General features: G+C 41.9%; 2 protein-coding genes and 1 pseudogene across 2 annotated transcripts; 1 reads left to right on the forward strand and 2 right to left on the reverse strand.

The window, feature by feature from the left end:
• Positions 1-2844: 2844 nt before the first annotated feature.
• LOC4347159 (uncharacterized) lies at positions 2845-3947 on the reverse strand. The gene has a single exon (XM_015755529.3). It carries the CDS (start codon positions 3743-3745, stop codon positions 3050-3052), a length of 696 nt encoding a protein of 231 aa, XP_015611015.1. The 5' UTR covers positions 3746-3947; the 3' UTR covers positions 2845-3049.
• Positions 3948-6138: 2191 nt separating this feature from the next.
• On the forward strand, positions 6139-13007 carry LOC107278859 (uncharacterized). The gene is made up of 7 exons (XM_015755719.3): positions 6139-6826; positions 6902-7158; positions 7253-7934; positions 8008-8211; positions 8300-9034; positions 9118-9332; positions 12765-13007. Exons 1-7 carry the CDS (start codon positions 6139-6141, stop codon positions 13005-13007), a joined length of 3024 nt encoding a protein of 1007 aa, XP_015611205.3.
• Positions 13008-13538: 531 nt separating this feature from the next.
• LOC136351715 (uncharacterized) lies at positions 13539-16178 on the reverse strand (annotated as a pseudogene).
• Between the last annotated feature and the right edge of the window lie 3874 nt (positions 16179-20052).

Below are 20052 nucleotides of genomic sequence, written 5' to 3' on the forward strand. Positions count from 1 at the left end.
AATTTTTAGATAGTAAAAGAAAAGAGAAGACTTTTAAGGACATAAGCTCATCTTTGTTTTAATAAAAACAACACGAGTCGCCAATGAATATAGATGGCCAAAAGGCCCGAGGCCCGATGGCCCGGCCCACGGCACGGCGTTTTGGCCTGGCCCAAGCACGGCACGGCCCGTCAGGGGTCGGGCCCGTGCCTGCCCGTCCCGACCACCGGGCCGTGCCTAGGCCTCTCCACCGGCACGTTGGGCCGGGTCGGCACGGCACGATGGGCCGCAAGCCAGGCCCTAGACATAAACATTGGGGAGTAAAAATAGATATATTGTATGCCACGGTCGAAAGAATAGGGATGTAAAATAGACTTATTTAGCTATATATATGTCAGCCCAAAGAGGAGGGATGAAAAATAGACTTATTTTCACTATATATATATATATATATATATATATATATATATATATATATATATATATATATATATATATATATATATATATATATATATATATATATATATATATATATATATATATATATATATATATATATATATATATATATATATATATATATATGTCAGCCCAAAAAGGAGGGACGGAAAAATAGACTTATTTAGAAAAAGACACAATAGGCCACCCGCGCCTTCAGGCCGGCCCGGCACGGCCCGACGGCTGGTGGGCCGTGCCTGGGCGGGAGGCGCAGCCCATGGGCTGGCACGGCCCGGCACGAAGTGACGATCGGGCCGTGCTGGCCCGATGGCTGGTGGGCCGTGCTTGGCCGTGCCTGGGCCGGGCCGTGCCGGGCGGGCCTTTTGGCCATCTATACCAATGAATGCAAATTTCTCCTATTTGGGAAATTTTTGAAAAAAATCTCCTCCGATATTTCTTTCCAACATAGGAAATCCACAGTAAATAGTAAAATGTTGGAATATAATTCTCTCCAAATTTCCCCTGACCAAACATGCCCATTAGAAGTTGCTATCTGGAGTAGGCAACGATGCGGCGAATAATGGAAGTTTGTCTCTCAAAAACTACGAGGCGTGTTTGGCTTGTTGCTATTCAGATTTTTGAAGAACAGTGCACTACACACAATTTTTTTTTTTTTTTGAGCCGGTGACCACACATCTGCTACGAGACACCGACGTCGTCCGGGCGCCATACCGGCAGTTTGCCGATCGATTTGTCCACTGGAATGATATGATACGAGAGACGAAAGCAACTCGGCAACTGAACTCTGCCTCTCCTTTGATCTTCTTCTTCTTCTGAAGCCAATGCATAGCTTTAGTTTGTTGCCTGAAGAAATGGCAGTATGATGTTGTATATGGCTTTAGTTTGTTTGCACCCATATACTTGAGAAAAGTTATTATCCTCGTCTGATGACTTCTTTCAGAAAAAAATAATCCTCACCTGACGTTCAACTGCTCCAAATTCTAATAGTATATTTATCATTAATGTTGCTAACTTTTGCGGATTATCCTGGCAGTATTCTGACCGATGTATATCTATCATTGTTGCTAACTTTAGCTTTGCAACTTAAAAAGGTTTTGGGTCCCAACTTCCAAGTCCGAACAATTTTCAGGATCAAAGTTTTCTTGGACAGTCAATAGAAGTGGTAGATATGCCACATTTGTTCAGTGAATCCAAGTTCAATTTGCCTCCTGCAATGTACACTGAATCTGAAAGATGCTTTGCATCTTCACTAGAATAAACCTAAACCCGAGTCTGAACAATCATTTTGTTGAGTTAAACTTCCAAGTATATGTGAAGCATATTCTCGTGGTATTACTCGTTGTAACATATATCACTATCAATCGGAGAACATCAATTTAAATTATAGCCCAGGTTCCAAGCCCGTCGTTATCAGTTAATTATGAATCCATGCTAGAATAGTTCAGACCACTATTACTAAATCATTTACTTTATTATCGAAACTTTTATATCCAATGGAAAGCAACCCATGTTGTTGTTTTGTCCTCCACCACCAAAATTATGAGTAATTGAGGCTTGAGCCTTGAGAGGGTATGGCAAAATCAAGGTGATACCTGCTATAGATTGTGCCGGGATATCAGCAAAATGGAATTAATACCTGTCGGATTTCATATCTAATTTGGAATATAGGCATAAAGTTAGTGTTTCTAGTACTAATGCAATTATCACTGATTTTTATCTACTTGTCTTTTTCTTGTAGAAAAGAAGTGCTTACATAGCTTAACACCAAATAAGGACAATTAACCTCAAAAAATCATAGCCACATTTCTCTCGAACACAATAATATGCGTGTCTTGGACTGTACTTCTGTCTGGTGCTACATTGTTATTTCGCTCTTTAAAATGTTTTATTATTCTAGAGATGATCAGAGAAAAGCATGGAGCATTGCCTGCCACTACCATCTTCCAAGGTGGTTCACTAAATTCATTCAGAGTTGATCAGTTGGGAAAAGGCAGCCAATTTGTTTAGCAACTTTAATTGCGGAACTAATAAGCCGGCTTGGTCCACACATCACCATAATTGTATAATATTATCTGCAAATCATGCCGTGTCAACTGGTGTCCTTACCAAACAACCATGATGCTTATGTTAATTGATCCAAATAATTTTTTTCCTCTTAGAGTAGAGTACAGTCTTATCTGAATCTATAAGCAGATTATATCATTTGGCAAGTTCATCTACATGCATAGTCTAACCATTCTCTATCAGCAGACTTCATTAAAAATGATCATCAATAGGGAATAACTAATTGGTGATAAATAATTAAGAAAAGAAGCTAAACCATGAATGCATTAAGAAGGATAGCTTCAGTTATCAGATAAACATTCAGAGAAAGAAAAGGAATGAGGATTAAGTGGCAGAGTGTAAAAATTTGGAATTGGAATTCAGAAGCAAAGGATAACCAGTGGCATTTGCCAAATTTCCATTTATGTCCTCATACGAGGGGCCATTACCCCTCAGCCATACTGCTAGGGTATGACAAGCCCAGGGGCAAAATTGTCATATACACCAACCATGGTAATAACCATCCAATAGTCCTACACCACAATATACACACTGAGCCATGTCTCTACAATGAGAGGTGCAATTCCGATAATGCCCTCCGGCCGCGCCGCCCCGGCGACGCCGCCGTGACCTCGCCGTCCCACAGCCGGACGACGCTTCCGTCGAGCGCCGCCATGTCGAGGTGGCGGTACCACCCCAGGTCTCCCCTCCTCCTCACGGCCATCTCCCTCTCCTCCCACGGCGTCGCCATGAATGGCGCCGTCGTCGTCGTCGTCGTCGTCGACCACCTCCTCCTCCCCGACGCCGTCCGCCTCACCGGCGCCGTCGGCGTCTCCCCCTCGCCGTCGCCGTCGTTGTCCACGCATCTCCTGACGCTGTCCACGACTCCCTCGTCGGCGCCGTCCCCCTCGCCGCCGTAGTACGCCGTGAACCGGACCTTGGAAGGCGTGCTCGGCTCGCTCGGGGAGGTCGGCGTCGTCGCCTCCGACTCCGCCGCCTCGGCGCGAGCCGGCCGTGCCTCGCCGACGCCGGCAGGCCGCAGAGCACCGCGCGGCTGCTTCGCCTTGCGCTGCTTGTAGTCGTCGTCGTCCACGAGGGCGCTACGGACACCGGCGGCGGCGCGGATGCGCCACAGGCCGACGGCGGCGGCGAGGGCGGCGACGAGCCACGCCCAGAGCGAGCCGACGGCCGCCGCCGCCGCCGGGAGGGAGTAGAGGCGGAGCGCGATGGCGTCCGCGGGCACCATGTCGAGGAGCTCCATATTCTCCGGCGCGCGGTGGCGCGGCGGCGGTGGTTGGCTCCGGCGGTTGTTCGAGAGGAGGATTTGGTCTTTGAGGAGGGTAGGCTTGGGTGAGAACTGATAAGTGTGTGCGTGTGTTTATATATAGGTCTCCGAATGGAAGTGCACGCATTGAGCCATTCATTTTGTTTTAACTATATTTTTTTAAAAAAGTTGCACGGCGATTTATTAGTTTTTGTAAGCAGGTACTTGGGATTATAAACAAGTTTTTAGTTCAAAATTAGACCTATAAAGTTGATTATTGAACACAGGATGATGACTCTGTTTTAAGCAACGGCCATTTAAGTGTTTTGTAGACATGTTAGTGATAAAACCAAAAAAAGTAGGTAAAGACCGTGTTATAGATGGCTATCAAACAACTACACTTATTCAGATATATAATTAAAACTTGTTATATTTTGGAATGAGGTAATAATAGTAAACTAGTAATAGCTTATGTTTAGTGTCTTTTAGCATGGCATTAATGAAGTGTTTGCCACTGGTTTTCTTGAACATATAGCAAAGCATCATATAGCTCAAAATCGAGCTATTAAAGCTATCCCTTACTTAATTAGCTACACAAAACATGAGGTTTCAGGTTTGTACTTGTAAAACACACAAACGAATCAAGGTAATTAGCTGTCAACCGTAACAGGGCAGGCAGAGATCCTACAGGAGTGGCATCATTGGGGATCAAACAAGGAGATGCTGGGAATCGACGTCGGGAGATGCTTTTTGAGATACCGTTTCTCCAAATGGGAAAAAAAAAAGCTACATGACACCAGCGTGAGAGCGTCGTTTTCGGCTCGTGGTCGACGGGAGGACACGTGGATGGCCCAGATTTTCCCGGGGCTCTGAGATCTATACTTCCCGGTTTCTGTGGGCTAAGATCGCCGAGGCATATGTATCCATCCGTCGAGATATGTAAATCTGTGATGTGTGGCAGTGGGGTTACTGTGCAAATAGAGTTGTTTTAGCCAGGAGTTTGGTTACGTTGTTTGGAACGAAATTATATTGCAAAGACCTCATCTCCCTCTCTACAGGACCATAAATCTTAAAGCAGACCTCATTAACTCCCCTAATTGATTAGATGCCATGCAACAGTCATGGAATTAATCAAATCATGATAGCATTGACAGATTAGAACATGTCGACTTCATCGTTTGTATAGTGAGGACCTGAAAAGCTGAAAAATACTATATGCTGTAAAAAGTTTGATGTTCGTAGTGTCAGATTCTTGCCGTTTTAGTCAGGCTAGTGAGCTGCCTTTGGTATACATCTTTTTAAATGTGGGTTAGAAGGTGCACCCTTCGACATGTTCCCAGGGTTCACTTTCTCGCCGGTAACCGCGCGGTAACCGCGGTTACCGGGCTTACCGTGGAGGGTCGGTAACGAAAACCGGCGGTAGGGTTTGGGCAAATTTTGCTCAAATTCAAAAATTTGAAAAATAATCGAAAAAAATAAAAAAAAATCATGGATGTAAAGCTTGTTTTGTATGTTGTTATGGTGAAAAAATTTCATCAAAAAGATGCAGGTAAATTCAAATTTGAGCGCAAAACCTATTGTGAATTATAAAAAAGAAAAAAGATTAAATGGAATGGGCCAAGTATGCACTCTTCACGAGGCCCAATAAGGCCCACAATGGGAGGAAAATATCTTTGGAAGCCTCTGCTTCGTTTCTCTGGCGAATCCCACCGTTTTTCCCCTCTCTCGCGTAGCTGCGCTCAGGACCGAAGGGGCGACGGCGTGCGCCCGCGCCAGATCCGCCGCCTCCGCGCCAGATCCGCCGCCTCTGCGCCGGCGAGGCCGGTTCCCGCGCGGTAAGCGGCGGTAACCGCGCGGTACGCGACGGTAACCGCCTGGGTCGACGGGCAAGAGGTAATCCCTCCGTTTTGAAGGTTTTCGCGCGGTTAGGAGCGGTAACCGTGCGGTTTTGTACGGTTATCGTCGGCTTCGTAATCTATGAGACGATATACGTATGCGCGGTAATCGTGTGAAAACCGTGGTAACCGTCCACCCTACCGTGGTTACCGTGGCTTGAACCGTGGTATGGTATTTTTTACTGTGATATGCATGGACATATTTAGGGATTTAGGTCAATAGAACATATTTTTACCAATATGCATGTGAAATACATTGGGAATATGAGTTTATTTCGGCATTTGGTTGCCCGTGCTTGGCTAAAACCATGCATGTGAAGTATATTTGATTGCTTTGGTCTATGTACATATAGGTTAAATTAAATACGTCATAGTATGGAAGAATTTGGATGCATGCTTACCAGTGTACATATAATTACGTCGTATTATTGCATAATGGGAGGTATGTTTATAATTAGCAGTGATAATTTCTCATGCATTTGATACAGGGTGGAGATGTCAGATAGTAGGGACCCTGTGTGGGAGCACGGGGAGAATATCCCACCTGGATGGCGCTGTAAGTATTGCCATACAAAGAGGGGCGGTGGTGGGGCAACAAGACTAAAGCAACACTTGGCTGCAAGAGGGAAGGGGGTTACATATTGCAATTCAGTGCCTCCGGATGTCCGTGAGTTCTTCTGCCGTGAGTTGGACAGGATAAAAGATGCAGGTGACCAGCGTAAGAGTGATAGCGGAAGAAGGGTTGAAGCAGCAAGGGTCAACTATTATGACCTAACAGGTGATGCCGACGAGGAGGAACAAATGGAAGCAGCCATTGCAGCCTCACGACAAGACGAAAACTTTAGGAGGGATGTTGAGGAGCGTGGTGGCACTTATGAGCATGGCGGTGGGAGTGGATCCGCTCAGCCGGAGGCACGGAAAGGTAGAAGTAACCCAATTACCAATATGCTACGAAGGGCTACGTCTCATAGGGAGTCACCTGCTGTGAGAGATTACAACCTAGCATCTGCCAAGGCCCCTGTGCAGCCACGCATTGACACAGGATTCTTCACAAAGAAAGGGAAGCAAGCTAGGCAAGCCATTGGTGAGTCATGGGCAAGGTTCTTCTTTACCGCCGGCATTCCTGGTAGAAACGCCGATAATCCATACTTTGTGAGCGCCGTTCGGGAGACACAAAAGTGGGGTACGTATGCATCTATTAAGGAACTTCTTTTTTTCTAACTCATTGCGCACTACTTATTTCATACGTCAATTGTAGGTGAAAGTGTACCTTCTCCAACTGGTAACGAGATAGATGGAAAATATCTTGATTCTACAGAGAAGGATGCGAAGAAGCAATTTGATAGGTTCAAGAAGGATTGGGATGAGTACGGTGTTACTATAATGTGTGATTCTTGGACAGGTCCGACGAGTATGTCGGTCATCAATTTTCTGATATACTGCAATGGAATAATGTTTTTCCACAAGTCCATTGATGCAACCGGGCAAAGCCAGGATGCTAACTTTGTGCTGAAGGTATGTATGGTTCATGCAACAAATTACTTCATCACCTGTTATCGTCAGTGTTAGGGGCATGGACTAATTTTTATTATGTTATCTACCAATGCAGGAGATAAGGAAGGTGGTACGCGAAATAGGCTCGGAGCATGTTGTTCAAATTATCACTGACAATGGCTCTAACTACAAGAAGGCGTGCAGACTACTACGGCAAGAATACAAGACAATTGTGTGGCAACCTTGTGTGGCACACACAGTTAACTTGATGCTTAAGGAGGTTGGGAAAATGCCAGACCACGAAATGGTGATTGAGAGTGCTAGGAAAATTTGCAGATGGCTATACAATCATAACAAGTTGCATGCTATGATGGTCTTAGCTATAGGTGGTGAACTGGTTAAGTGGAATGCTACAAGGTTCGGAACAAACTACATGTTTCTCCAGAGTTTCCTTAGGAAGCGAGATCTTTTCATGCAATGGATGGCTTCCTCTGTCTTCATGCAAAGCAAATTTAGTGGGACTTTGGAAGGTAGATATGCACATGCATGTCTATCTAGTCTGTCTTGGTGGGAGAACTTAGAGGCAGTAGTGAATTCTGTCCAACCTATGTACTCATTCCTTCGGTTTGCTGACGAGGACAAGAACCCCAATTTGAGTGAGGTACTTTTGAGATATCAGTTGCTCAAAATGGAGTACGACAGTCTTTTTGCGAATCAAAGGGACAAGTTTGAAGCATACATGGAGATCGTGAACAGAAGGATGCACGACCTAACCAATGAGAATCTCATCAATGCCGGTAAATATTGGTCATAACATAATCCACATGGCATATTATGTAACTCTTACTTAACCTGTGCCATGTTTTGTAGCTGCCGCATTGAACCCTAGGACGCACTACGCGTATTCTCCAAGTGCTACTGTCTTCCAAGACCTCCGACAGGCATTCGAGTGGATGATGGATATCGATACGGCTGCCGCCGCTTTGCTGGAGGTTGAGATGTACCGACGTAAGACGGGTGAATTTGGGAGGGTACTAGCAAGAAGGATGGCCATAGATGGGAAAACTTCACCTGGTATGTTTCTAATCATGGAACTATGATATATCTAATTGATCTTGATGTATTCAGAATTATGAAATGACATGTTACTTGGCTTTTGCAGCACAATGGTGGTCTATGTTCGCCTCAGACACGCCGAATTTGAAGAAGCTTGCGTTGCGTTTGGTTGGTCAATGTTGCTCCTCCAGTGGATGTGAAAGGAATTGGAGCACATTCGCATTCGTACATACGAAGGTCCGTAATAGACTTACCCACAAGAAGCTCAACAAGCTAGTGTACGTGAACTACAACCTTCGCCTTCGAATTCAGCAAGCAAATGCCCAAATTAGGGTGGAGGACGATGATCCCCTTCAAAGATTAGCGGACCTCTCATTCTATGAAACTAACAATCATATCAGTGCCTGGATGGACAATGCTCGCTCTAATGCTTGCCCCGAACTAGATGAAGATTCAGCTGAGAGTGACGCTCCCCTGCCTAGTCAACTTGTGTCTGACCTAGTCAACTTGGATGACCTGCGAAGGACCACGGGAGCTTCTAGTATTGCTGAGTGGGCTGATACGAATGTAGGTGACACTCATATTGGGAAAAGGAAGACTCGAAAGCCGCCAAAAGCACGTCCATCTAAAAAGGTAAAGGGCAAGGGTCCACGATCGACTAGTGTTGATAGCGATGAAGAGACCCAAGGAAGCCCAGAGTACCAAGAGTCCAATGATAGTAGCTCAAGAACTGAAACAGATGACGGCGACGACGATGGTCAAGGAGGCCAAGGCACTACTAATATGCCTCCTAGGGGTCACACCCAACAATCAGATCACCACAGCCCCGTTCAATTCACTGGTGTGATATAATTCAGTTGCAATTTCAACCTTCATCTTCCAATTCAGTACTGGATAATTTTCTTTCAATTTTTTGATTTGCAGGTGAGGGCGACTTCACTCATGCTACTCAGGACCAGGATCATGGTGCTCCAAGCTCTCAACGAACTACCATTGCACCGGGAGTCCGACAACAGCAACAATTCAGTGACATACAACAGGATAGCTCTAGCTCATTCAGTGCCTCTAGCTTTGAAAGTGGCTATCCAACGTATGTGTACAACCGTCCCCAAGCTTCTGATTATCCTGCTACTACATGGGTGTATGAATGGCAAGAGCCTTAGTGGTATGCTCAATTGTACGCTCAGTGGCAAACAACATCATCATGGACAGGTCAAAGTTGGGAGGAATACAAGGCGGGGTTGCTACATTCACATGGCTTGATGCTCATGTCCACAGAGGAGTACAATATGGCATATAATCAGTGGAATGCGTAGCTATGCATGTCCTTGTTTATTTCCTTTCATTCGAACTAGAATTGTAATCGTGGACATTATACTGTGGACTCTATTGTTATTGTGGACTATATTGTTATTCTGGACTGTATTGTTATTCTGGACCTACATGTGGACATCGTTATGCTTTGAAATGTGAGATTGATGATTGTTATTGTTGTTATAATGTTATGAATTATTGTATTGATTTGAACTCCACAATATAGAGTAGGTCATGCCGAATTTTTCTGTTGTATAACCACATCTTAATTAACTAAAATACTCACATTTTAGTTTTTTTCTATTATTTTTTTCATTTTTCTTATTTCAGTTCCAACATATCGCGGTTACCGTCCTCTTACCGCGGTTACCGTACCAAACCGTGCGGTTACCGTGTCCATACCGTGGATTTTGAATTCAAAAATTTGGAAACGAAATTTGTGCGGTTTTTCGTGGTAACCGCACGGTTACCGCGGTAACCACCATACCGCGGGGGGTCGGTAACCCCCCCCCCCCCCAAAACGGTAAGGTGAACCCTGCATGTTCCTACATATATGAAGAAGCAACTTCATCTTAGTTGAAGGAGTTGAAGACACCATAAAATGGCGATGGACGAATAACGATATTTAGAGAGCAAAATCGGCATACATGGCACAATTCAATGGGAGGATTGTTTCAGCAACTGCAAAGCTGATATGGAAAGTATGGACACCATCAAAATACAAAAACTTTGCATGGCTTCTCTTACAAACAAAATCTGGATAGCAGATCGGCTGCAAATCCATCAATGACCAGACAACTTTTTTTTTAGGTCAAATTTACTATGTAATTAAACCTTGTAACTGGACAAGAGTTTTTTTTTTCAAGGATTGCACCTTCGTACGCAAGTATGGAAGGAGATCTCATGATGGCTAGGATGTGAGGTACTAAATAACATGATGGTGATGAGCCACTCCTTGACTGGTGGATCAATGGGACATCCAAGGGGGGAACATAAAACTGAGGCAATGAAATTAGTTTATATGATGGTGGCTTGGGGAATCTGGTGCCAACGAAACAAAAAGCGTTCCGTAATCAGAAGACTCAATTGCCTCAACTAATGACCAAAATAACAGATGAGATAAATGTGTAGATTATGTGCGGCACCAATATCGTGAGAATATCCCGATAGATCAACATCTGCGGGACTACTCGTTTTTTCTTGATACTTTCGTTCTTTTTTTAGTTCTTTTTGGTTTTATCTATTTCAAACTGTAAAACCCTGCTTAATATAAACCAGCTAACCCTGGCTTCGGTTCAAAAAAAAAAAAGAAAAGAAAAAGAAGAATGTGCAATCGCCGGTGTGTATGCAGCAGGTATGTTTATAGTCTTAAAAATAAACTAGGCATTTGATGGCTTGATCTAAAAATTTTCTGAATTTTTACGGCATAAGATTCTGATGTCTTCCATGCATCCTTCTGCTTAGAATGGGGCAATATTATGTAGCAATTCTTTTCTTTTATTGAGAAGATTTAGTACTTGGTTGCTTGCATCCATTATCCTTTCATCCACAAGCCTAACAAACTAACAAAGTCATATTAACCTACCAGATCGATTGATAGTACTTGTAACATATATTTGCCCATATAGTATCGAAATTACCCCGTAAGATCAACAGCGTTCGTCGAGGTGGCCGGTAGGCAAGCTACCAAATCGATCTGATAGATAGCTGTGTATGGCATGCAGGTAGGTTCAGACTTCAGTGTCTCCTGTCTTCGAATTCCTTCTTGGGGCTGTTTGGTTTTCAGGGACTTATTTCAAGTCCCTGTCATATCGGATATTTAGACATTAATTTGGAATATTAAACATATACTAATTACAAAATCCATTCCATAAGCTTGAACTAATTCGCGAGACGAATCTTTTGAGTCTAATTACGCCATGATTTTGACAATGTGATGCTACAGTAAACTTTTGATAATTATGGATTAATTAGTCTTAAAAAAATCGTCTCGCGGATTAGCTCTCATTTATGAAATTAGTTTTTTTATTAGTCTATATTTAATACTCTAAATTAGGGTCCAAACATCCGATGTGACATCTAAACACCCCCCTCACTCTGTGTGTGTGTGTATATATATATATATATATATATATATATATATATATATATATATATATATATATATATATATCTCACCCTTACTAGTAAATTTTTATATGTTCAGGTTCCAGTTCCAGGCATTGTTTCTTGAGAAAGATATCAGATATTCAGATCTAACCATGAATGTGCGGTCGAACTATTTTCAGAATTGTCACATTGGCAACTTTGGGTGTGTTTGAGGAGAAGGGGATTGGGAAGATACGCAAAATGAGGTGAGCCATTAGCACATGATTAATTAAGTATTAACTATTTTAAACTTTAAAAATGGATTAATATGATTTTTTTAAACAACTTTCCTATAGAATTTTTTTTTAAAAAAACACACCGTTTAGTAGTTTGAGAAGCGTGCGCGCGGAAAACGAGATACTTTTCTCTCTCAATCCCCTGCATCGCCCAGGAACGAACGAAGCCTTGTTTTCAAAGAGAAAATGGACATTAAGCCACGTTCAAAACTGGGCTTCGCCAGAATGCCATCCCGAAAACAGGATTCGCTAAAATGCCAGGATGAAGCGCGCCGCACTTGCCACTTTGCCATTTTCCTCCTTTTGCTTATTTTCGAAATGATTTTCCCTTCTATGCGAGTTGACCTGACGGAATTGCCCCTGCGGTCGGGTCTTGAAAGCAAGAGGGGGTTGAGCCAGCCCGTGTGTTCGCCGTGTGCGCTCGGTCGCCTCTCTCTCTCTCTCCTTGCCGTTGCAGAGCGCCGCCGCCGTGCCGTGCATCTTTGGTCCGGCTAGTCGAGGCTAGCTGGCAGGTCGAGGAGGAGTTGACGCACAAAGCCGCCGTCCATCCCCAGGCCCCGAAGCTCGTCGCGGGCATCAGAGAGAAGAATTGCTTAAGGTAGCGAGGACATGTCCCAAGGTAGTTCCTTTCGTAGTCCTGGGCGCCAACTCTCTCGTTTTCTTCTTGGTCCCAGTGGACTTTCTCTTGTGAAGTGCCCAAGATGTGGGAATGCAGTAGTGGAGTGCAAATCCTGGAGGCAAGGTGGTCGGGTGTTTTTCAAATGCGAGAAGAATGAACAATATGTAAGTGAATTCTCTTAATTTGATTTCAGATGAGATGGTTGGAATTTCAGAATGCATAGTTAATTTTATTTGGTATTGTTGTTTTCATAGGTTCCAGATGCTTGCACGTTTTTCAAGTGGTATGATAGTTACCAAAGAATGGTAGAAGGAATGGAATTAGATTTCAATGAAGAAGTTGCAACCCCAGTTGCAATAGCAGCAGCAGGTGAAGCTGACAGGGTTGATGAAGGGAAGATGGATAAACTAACTAAGTGGATGCAACTTCTTGTGTTGATCAACATAGGGCAAGGCATATTAGTTCTGATGGGAGTGTTTGTTTTGCTTATGAAATGATGTAATTGAAATGATGGATGTAATAGGAACGCAGTGAAGCAAACTTGATGTAGTAGGAATGCTTGATGTGTTGATTTTGGTAATATTTGTGCTGTCAACCCTACTGTACTAGAACCATGGATTGATTTGGTAATATATGTGCTGTAAACCCTTCTGTTTAATATATGTCAAGTCTTTATGGCTATTTGAGAATGTGGAGAAAATATGTGGTGTTGCATTGTTATATAATTTGTGCAGTGTTTTGGCTGTGTGTTCAAAATATGTGTTTGGCAAATGTGAATCAAACAACACAATGTCAGGCAGGCAGTATTTTGGCAGCACAAGCAGCACAATCAGGCAGTATATAGCCAGTGGTGCATTCAGGCAGTAAATGATGCAGTGTAACAATTCTAGGCAGTAAAACAATTCCAGGCTGTGTAAATGGGCACAATGACATAATATCTCCAACAACATAGTCATTGCAAATGCATAGGCTGTCACATATTGTCAGATAAGTCTTAACCAAAAGCCAAGCTAAGCTATTACAGATTGTCATTGCAAATGCATAGGCTGCTTCTTCCTTGGAGATCTTCTTGGTGGTCCTGGAATTTCAGATGTGTGGCCATACTTGGTAGTATTCCTTCTAGGCTTCCTTTTCCTGCATACAAATTAAAAGTTAGCAAACAGTGGAGCACAATGAACTAAAGATGCAAACTTATTTATACATTTTCTTAGTTCCATTGAGTGCACATTTGTAGCTGTTTTGTGTATGACCCAACTCTCCACAACCTTTGCACCTCCTATTTCCTCTAAGCAGTTGCCTCTTGCCCTTATCAGCAGCAGTTGGTTCAGCTGTAACCTTAGCTTTCTTCTTGCCTCCACCTTCAAGACAACTCTTGAACCTAAGTTTTCTGTTTCTACCAGATGTCTTCCTTGGTAGTGGTGCACCCAAGACCCATGGTAAATCAACCTCTGGCCAGTGTGATCTGTCACCTAAAGGCTCAATTACCCTCTTATATGCATTCCTAAACATCTGCACAGTGTAGTACCTATCAACAAAATCTTCAATGTGCACATCTCTGCTCTGCTGTGAAGTAATCAAAGCCAGTATATGCTGGCAGGGCTTCCCTGTATGCTGCCACTCCTCACAAGAGCAATATTACAGGCATGCTTTCACAATGTACTTCCCATGTATGCTGCTGTTATCAACAACTTCAGCAGTGAAACTATCAGCTTTAACAACTGAGAGGTAACCTAATCCCCTTGTCATTGCTACCAGTTGCTTGTTGACAGCAGGTAAAATTTTCCCTGTCATCCTCTCTGCTATCCTCCTTCTCTTATTCCATAGCACCATCACTTTTTCTCTATACTTGTCAGCTAACACACAGACAGGTAGGTCCTTATAATCCTTAATCTAGTTATTGAAGCTCTCTGCAAGGTTGTTGGTGACATAATCACACTTGATTTCAGGGTTGAATGCACTTCTCATCCACTTTAAAGGATGGTAGGTCTCAAGCCACTCTAGCACACCAGGACATGATATTACATGTTTCATGTGTTCTTGCCACACTGTTTTCCTATAGGTTCTAGCAGCTGGGTACATATGGGAGTGGCCATCACTACCAAATCTTTTAACAAAATTTTTCATTAGGTGCCAAAAACACTCCCTCTGCTCAGCTTTTTTAAATACATCATGCACAGCTTTCTCTAGCCCTTTACATGCATCAGTACAAATTGCTAAGGGATCAACATCTCCTATAGCTGTCTTCAATTGTTGCATGAACCATACCCAGTTATCCTCAGTCTCAGCATCTATGAAACCAAATGCTAAGGGGTACATCCAATTGTGTCCATCTATACCTGTTGCAGCAGCCATATGACCATTCCAACTTCCATTGAGAGCAGTGGAATCTATACTAATATATGGTCTGCAACCCTCTAAGAAACCATCTATCCAAGGCTTAAGGGCACAAAAAAATCTATGGAAGTGCACACGGCCATCAACCTCCTTGGTGCCAATCTCTACAACACTACCAGGACAAGTCCTTAAGACCTGTGCTCTCCACCTATACAACATGTGGAAGCTTTCTTCCCATGACCCATACAACTCTAACAAAGCTCTCTGTCTACCCTTACAAACTGTGTCATACTTAATTGTACACTTGTGATCCTCTTGCAACCTTATCATCAAGCTTTTAGGGCCCATACCTGGATTAGTCTTTAAGATCTTCACAGCCTTTGAAGCAACCCATTTGGTAGTTGGTGTAGTGGTCCTCCTTCTGCTGCTAGATGTACAGGTATGAAAATCTGTCAACACAGTCACCTGCCAATTAATTGAACAAATCCATTATAAACCAAACCATAAAAGTAATATAAATAACAAAATTCAAATTAACCTTAATTGTCTTCAAGTCAGCCTGCCTACTTCCAACAATATGCCAAACACAACCATCCACTTTACAACCTCCTATATATCTTGTTGGGTCAGTCTTCACCACATCCAATTCAAATTCTTTGTTAATAGCAAACTGTCTCATTGCCAATCTAAACTCCTCCATGCTGGGGTATGCAGTTCCAAGATCCATGCAAGGGTTGTCAGGGTCATATGCCATCACATTTTCACCAGGAATTGAATCATCCACTGGAAGTGCAGCATCCATGTCATCTGGGCCTCCTACTCCAGCAACATTGACATCAGGGGCTCCTCCTTCAACATTTTGAGCTGCATTTGGGGCTGCTTCTCCACCAGCAGCCTGCCTATTCCTATCAGCTTGCTCATCCTCAGCCCTCAATCCCAACAACTCATAAAACTTGTCATCATCCACTATTTCTAGCCTCCCTTCTTCCTCATTTTGGGCCAAAACCTCTAGGCTATCCCAATCCACTGCAGGAGGTGCATCAACAGCTGGCCCTTGAGGTGGCGCTGTTTCGACAACTCCATCAGATGCGACATAGAAAATGGTTTCAACTCCTGCATCAGCATCTACCGCTCCCGCATCACCAACTACAACATCTAAACTACGCTCAGGCTCCTCCTCGAGCCTAGTAAGATAGAGAAAAGTACGCAAGTTAAATGATGCGCAAACTACAACGAACTCGCCCACACTCGCAACATCAACAACATTCAAATCGCCAAAGGTTTGAGAATGGATTCACTTACCCGGCGACGAGTTCCTGCCACATACACTCCATATTCGCCACCCTCACCCCGGGATGCAGTGAGACGGCGGCGCCTACATGCGGTGTGTCGACGGTGAACTCCTTCCGCGACGAGCCGTCTCCACGGCCAGATCGATTTCTTCGCCAACGAGCAGAAAGGATGGAGCGGCGGAGGAAGAGAGAGACGGCCAAAAACCCACCTCTGGATCTCGATCCCCTTTCTACCCGACCGCAGGGGCAATTTCGTCATGTCAACTCGCATAGAAGGGAAAATCATTTCGAAAATGAGCAAAAGGAGGAAAATGGCAAAGTGGCGAGTGCGGCGCGCTTCATCCTGGCATTTTAGCGAATCCCGTTTTCGGGATGGCATTCCGGCGAAGCCCAGTTTTGAACGTGGCTTAATGTCCATTTTTTCGTTTTCAAATGGAGAGCTGACACCGTGACGTTGACATTGATACATACTCCCTCCGTCCAAAAAAAAAGAAAAACCCTGGATTTCCGTGTCCAACGTTTGACCGTCCGTCTTATTTTAAAAAATTATAAAAAAAGACAAGTCACGTATAAAGTATTAATCATATTTTATCATCTAACAACAATGAAAATAGTAATTATAAAAAATTTTCATATAAGACGGACAATCAAACGTTGGACACGAAAACCCAGAGTTTATCTTTTTTTTTTTTTTTGGAGGGGGGCGGGGTGGGAGTAGTGACAGGGATCGTCGGATGGTCCGATGCCAAACGTTCAACTGCCTTCCTCTGCCGGGTCTTGCCAGTAGTTGGAAACGCCAGTCGCCAGGCAACGAATGGACGTGTGAGTCAGCAGCGTCGTGCTCATGCCGGGAGGTACACGGAGCAGCTCGTCACTGTTGTGAAACAAACACTTCCTATGTTTTTTTTTTTAAAAAAAAAACTTCTGTCGGATCCGTCCCTAAAAATTGATTTTTCTTTTTAATTTACAAAGGGAGTACTGATCATACAGAAGTACGAAATACTTTTATTTTCCAATCCCAATCAAAGCAGAGACATCTAAGTTGGCGTTATTTTTCTTATTAAGATACAAATCGAGTTTACCTCGATTTTTGTTAACACGTTTTTTAAACTGCTAAAACGGTACGGAAAACTTTCTAAGTAGAGGTTGCTTTAAAATATCAAAAAAATTCATTTTTAAATTTATAATAATTAATATTCAATTAATCATGTGCTAATGATTCTCTTGTTTTGTGTGTTAGAATGAACACCACTAAAGAGGGTGGGACATTTTGTACGATGGAAATAGATTGAGGTCTACTACCTTATATATTATTCCGTCTTTGTCCATTACCTACTTATGTGACTGTTTTAGAATAAAGAGAAGAGCATGAATGTTCTACTACATCTTCTTACGATTCAACTTTTGAGATGGAGAAATGGATCCAGTGATGCATTAATAGTAGTAGTAGTTTTACAACAATCTACCTGAACGTTATAAAAGATCTGAATTTGCTAAAGACCCAAAAGTATCTAAGGGTTGGTTTGGTTTGTGGCTTAAATAGACCTTACCAAATTTTGTCAATGTCAAATTTTGACAAGTTTTGACATGACTAATTTTGGTAAGATAAAGTTGTGTTTGGATTGAAGCCAAAATAGCCTAAATTCACTACTGAAATGGTCTATTTTCTTAGGCATGCCAAAATTTGACTTCAAGCCAAATAGACACTAAACACTATTGAAATTACCAAATATTTGTAAGCCTAATTTAGGTCTCAAACCAAATCAGCCCTTGAACTGAGTAAAGGTTGTACAAGCCCAATGCAGCAGGGTGTCACTTAAGCCCAATAAGTAAAGCTCAACAGACCCGAATCTGGCCGCCCTACGGCCCAATAGCCCATCATGCCGCCGTACGTGCCAGGCCCGCTGACTAGTGAGCTGCCTCAAAGCACTTCTTTTTCAATTAAATTTCATAGAACTCGATCGGTGTATTATGGTTTGAATTAGATAAAATCACAGTAATTTTCGCAGGGGTCTGTCTATCCATTTGTCGTGTGATTTATAAAAAAAAATCACCCATATTTTTTCTACCTTTATATTTACATCCAACGAACTACAAAAGAAAATAAAAAAAAATACATATTTACTTACACATTATTTTTATCAAAAATTACAGTGCACTTACATGTCATATCAACTGAATTTACAAATGTAATTTTAGTTACGTAGGACTGTAATTTTATATTTTAAAATGTAATTTTAGTTATATAAGACTGTAATTTTATATTTTTTAAAAAATAACAAATACATATTTACTTATACCAAAATTACAGTGCACTTACATGTCATATCAACCGAAATTACAAATGTAATTTTAGTTATATAGAACTGTAATTTTATATTTTAAAGAAAATAACAAATACATATTTACTTACACATTAGTTTTATCAAAATTACAGTGCACTTATATGTCATATCAACTAAATTTATAAATGTAAATTTAGTTATATAGGATTGTAATTTATATTTCACGACGACGAGAGGGACGGTGTCGCTCGCCGAATAGCGTTGGTCGTACTGCCGGCGGCCGGCTCGCCGGTCAGAGGCCACCTTACCACCATGTTTCTCTATCATGGTGCACGCGTGGGCTAGCTGACACAGGCCGTGACCGTGAGCTGCAGCTCACATCACAAGTGGTGCATAGCGTGCGGCCAAAAAAAAAGTGTGAAATGCCATAGAAAAAATCACACGGGAGATGGATAGCAAAATCGTTTTCGCAGTAGTATATAACCCTAGGTATCATGATCTTATGATTTCACAAAACCATACCATTAATAAATAAGTTAACTAATTATTATAGCACAATACAAAATAATAAACTTAGGTCCCATTCATTTCTCCAACAATAGTTGGATGAAATTTTAGATTTTTCATGACACGCTTTTCAACCTGTTAAACGGTGTGTTTCGTGCGAAAACTTTCTATATAAAAGTTACTCTAAAATATCATATTAATATATTTTTCAAGTTTGTAATAATTAAAACTCAATCAATCATACGTTAATACCACCTCGTTTTACGTTAACACCACCTTAGATGACTACTCTGCAAATATAGACGATACATCATAAGTCATAAGTTTCGGATCTAAGTTTAGAATTTATATGTGTAGTAACTCAAAGAAAAATGACTTAACAATATGATTTTACAAAACTATAGAAGTGCAATACTTGTGTGGTTATTTGCAACACGTCAAAACTCATAAGATTTTGTGCAATTTGAACCCAAAATGTACGAGAAATATAAATGAAAGAGAGAAAAGAAAACGAAACGTACCTTGTAGTGTTATAAAAGCTTTGCCATAAGTGATACTCCCTCTGTTTCACAATGTAAGTCATTCTAGCATTTTCCACATTCATATTGATGTTAATGAATCTAGACAAATGCTAGAATGACTTACATTGTGAAACGGAGGAAGTATTAAATATCCTATGTATACATACACGTCGAACTCTAAGTTAATTTTAATTAATATACATATATAAATCGAGAAATATGGGTGTCATCGTTTAACGGTATATTTGCAAACGAAAAATAATTTATGAATAGATTAGCGATCTAAAAGTAAAAGTAAAGGCTGAAAAATGAACTAAGATAAAAAAACCTTTAAAATCAACTCAAATTTAAAGTTTTTTTTTAAAAAAACAAATTTTGACTTATAAATATAAGTATAGCGAAAAGATGAGACTATAGAGGTCTCAACCGTTGCCGAATTTTTTATTTATAATAATAAGTAATATTTAAATTAAATAATTAGTAATTCTCTAGGAGGATTAACCAAAATAGGATGGATACGGGTAGAAACAGCGTCCAGACTTGGACGCTCATTCAAACAGCGTCCACACATGGACGCTACTAGAAACAACGTCCACCTTCCTG

The sequence above is a fragment of the Oryza sativa genome, chromosome 9 (assembly GCF_034140825.1).
Source record: "Oryza sativa Japonica Group chromosome 9, ASM3414082v1".
Lineage (NCBI taxonomy): Eukaryota > Viridiplantae > Streptophyta > Magnoliopsida > Poales > Poaceae > Oryza > Oryza sativa.

What these genes read in the sequence shown, in the direction of transcription:
- LOC107278859 (XM_015755719.3), top strand. Translation starts at nt 6,139, where the DNA reads ATGTCAGATAGTAGGGACCCTGTGTGGGAGCACGGGGAGAATATCCCA. An exon ending in CAGCCCCGTTCAATTCACTG is followed by an intron (nt 9,035 to 9,117) that starts GTGTGATATAAT and finishes TTTGATTTGCAG; the next exon opens with GTGAGGGCGACTTCACTCAT. An exon ending in ATTATCCTGCTACTACATGG is followed by an intron (nt 9,333 to 12,764) that starts GTGTATGAATGG and finishes TTGTTTTCATAG; the next exon opens with GTTCCAGATGCTTGCACGTT.
- LOC4347159 (XM_015755529.3), bottom strand. Translation starts at nt 3,745, where the DNA reads ATGGAGCTCCTCGACATGGTGCCCGCGGACGCCATCGCGCTCCGCCTC.